Genomic DNA, 2,978 nt, shown 5'->3' on the forward strand with positions numbered 1-2,978 from the left:
TATAGGGTGTTCTGCATACTACAGGATTCTTCCAATAAGTTAACAGGGTCAACAAATAGCATGTTTATAAACATGATTAAATCATTCAGTTTCATATTGAGATATATAAATAAATGAACTGTAGGTGTCAGGCATAGCTGCCCTCCCTCGTCTGTGTGCACAATCTGTCACCTGGTGGTTGTTCATTAACGCGTGGGACAGAGTGGCTGACAGGTACTATTTCACGGAAGCGCTCACAAGTGGGTCTATTGCCTTCTCTACTCCTTTAAACCTTTTTACTTTTAATATCAGAGGGTTCTCTACTTTTTGTTAATTTACCATTACTTTATCCAGAGAGTTGGTTGAGCTGACATAAACAACTTCACCTCTTTAAAAGAAATGACGTTCTTTCTATCCCATTTCCCATCCATTTCTTGTTCTACCTTAGCTCTGGTAGGTGTGTCTCATGTGATTGCAAATAACTTAGAGTGTTAATTTGTTAAAGTTCTAACCATTGTTTTTCATTTTATATTTATATCTAAGAATTGAAGTAGGTTACTCAAATGGACAATTTTTTTTAAACATCCCATTTTTTAAAACAACCTTTTTCCTTTTTACGAGTTCTAACTTTTCTACCTTTTTGGTTTGGAGTGGCCTTCAGCCCTTAAGGGGGTGTCTACATCTGGATTTAGTAGAGATAGTGGATAGTGGATAGTGGAGTTAGTGGAGTTTTTTTTACAATATTAAAAAAATTAAGTCCTGTTCTGTACAGCATCAAAATGCTGAATTCAATTTTTTTTCTGTGCGTGGGAGTCTTATTTGTGGCACTTGTTGAGAGTCGAATGCTGGACAAATGCATGAAATCAAAACCCAAATACACAATGAACGTTGTACTTTTGGAGGATCAAACTTCAGACTGGAGCCTTAGGCTTGTAAAGGTTGCAGTGTTGCAAGCAATTGAAGCGGACCGGCAACTGAACATTGCAGCAGGTACAGAAACATGTATTTATTTTTTATTTGAATTTACTTTAATGTCAACATTAAATGAATTCGTCAGTGATAAACAAAATTAAGCTGTAACCTATCACACAAACCTATTGGACATTTCATTATGCTTGATAACCGTCATTATCTCATCCTCCTACAACACTCTCTCCCTTGTCAAGGTTTGAACACCAAATTAACGGCTAATTTCAATGGGTTCAACACCACGCTGTACAAACGAAGAGGCTGTGGGAGCAGCACCTGTGAGGGAGTGGAGATACTCAAGTCCCTGCATGTGAGACAGTCTTTTTTAGACAATAATGTCCATTCTCATCTTGATACCATCTCTTCCAGGAGACCATTGCGACTTGAAGATATTATATGTTGACTGACAGACTGATTTAGATGAGAAGATGAATTGCCATTGAAGTGTAATTTCAACCATTCACTGTAGGCATATCATTTGGATCCGCTTGGCTACTGAAACTGTTCTAAGACATCAGGTGGCGAAGTTCTCATTCTTACGGACGAATACCGCAATGACTATACTGAGCCTAAAACAGCACTTTCAGTCAGATTAAAATTGGGCTGATGAAGAGGGCCTATAAGATTAATAAAGATTACATTATTTCAGAAAGAGTAAGAGACAGGGACAAGCCCTTCCCCTTTACTCAACAATGAGGGCCTATGTTTATGTACGTATTTGTTTGTGCTCCAGACTAAAGGTGAGGTGGGATGTGCCATGCTGGGACCCTCCTGTACATTTGCCACTTTCTTTATGGTGGAGTAAGTACTCTCTCTGTCTTGCATGCACACACGCATGTTAATGATCCCTGTCTCTGTCATCCCCATTGAACAAGCATTTGTTATGCCTGATTATTAGTAGTTGATTATGTGTACGTGTGGTAAATGACCCACTAGGTGATTATGATAATAGCGTTTATTGTTATGCTGGTTTATAATATGCTGTCCTGTAAGATAAGGACAGATTGACCTGCTGGCCATGATCCCTCTATTTGGAGAACTGTGTGACCCCCGGTCTGTGTGTCTCAGCGTGGAGATAGGCCTGACCCTGACTATCCCCATCATCTCCGCCGGGAGCTTCGGTCTGTCCTGTGACTACAAGGCCAACCTGTCCCGCCTGCTGCCCCCGGCACGCAAGATCTCCAACTTCTTTGTCCACTTCTGGAACTTCACCAGACATGGTCTGAAGATGCACTGGAGGAGGGCTTATGTCTACAAGAAGGCAGACCAAACTGAAGACTGTTTTTGGTGAGATGGAACACCTGTGCATTTGAAAGGGGATTTCTGCCATGTACACACATACAGACAGTACAGAGATGGTCATAGCATGTGCATGGTAGACTGTAACACTGTAACATACATAGTAAGTTTGATGCCAGGGAGAGAAGCGTTTATTGTTGGGTGCTCCATGGTGCACTGTTACATCACTTCCCTTTTGCCATCGTCATAGGTACATCAATGCTCTGGAGGCACCTTCGGTCCAGTTTGCTATGTCAATCTCAAGAGAGATGCTACGCAGCAAGAAAGAGCTAAAGAAAGCTATTCAGTCTGAAAACAGACACAGCAACGGTGTGTGCCTCCCTCTGTCTTCTTCAATACCTTCTCAAGTCTTATCCATGCCTTACACACCAGCCACTTTTTCCACCCTGAATAGGAAGTAAATCAATGGTTACTAAAAACAAAACAAAACTTTTGTAATCTAGCTACATGCTTTAAGATGTTACTTCATCACACAGTTTTATCACCCCTGCACAATCTTTTTTAGTATTCATCCTCTGTGGAACCCCAGATGACATCACCACTATAAAGAACGAAACAACGATTCCCCCAGAAATTGTCTTCATCCTCATCGATATCTATAAGTGAGACTGGTTTTGGCAGTTTGTTACACTGCATTACATCGTTTTTTGGGGGACACTGATTAAAAATTGAAACCATGTAACCTTTCTATCTTCTAGCCATGGGTATCACACTAACATGACTGCCAACCC

General features: G+C 40.7%; 1 protein-coding gene across 1 annotated transcript in view; it reads left to right on the forward strand.

Annotated features, from left to right (window-relative positions):
• The first annotated feature begins 208 nt into the window (after positions 1-208).
• The window catches only part of LOC129833918 (guanylyl cyclase C-like), a 14,096-nt gene continuing 11,326 nt past the window's right edge, over positions 209-2,978 (forward strand). Inside the window, exons 1-7 of the mRNA XM_055898743.1 lie at positions 209-969; positions 1,146-1,258; positions 1,682-1,749; positions 2,017-2,235; positions 2,438-2,556; positions 2,753-2,849; positions 2,946-2,970. Of these exons, the coding sequence (XP_055754718.1) occupies positions 759-969; positions 1,146-1,258; positions 1,682-1,749; positions 2,017-2,235; positions 2,438-2,556; positions 2,753-2,849; positions 2,946-2,970 (852 nt within the window). The 5' untranslated portion in view covers positions 209-758. The remainder of the gene's footprint in view (positions 970-1,145; positions 1,259-1,681; positions 1,750-2,016; positions 2,236-2,437; positions 2,557-2,752; positions 2,850-2,945; positions 2,971-2,978) is intronic.

This window comes from Salvelinus fontinalis, chromosome 34, assembly GCF_029448725.1.
Source record: "Salvelinus fontinalis isolate EN_2023a chromosome 34, ASM2944872v1, whole genome shotgun sequence".
NCBI lineage: Eukaryota > Metazoa > Chordata > Actinopteri > Salmoniformes > Salmonidae > Salvelinus > Salvelinus fontinalis.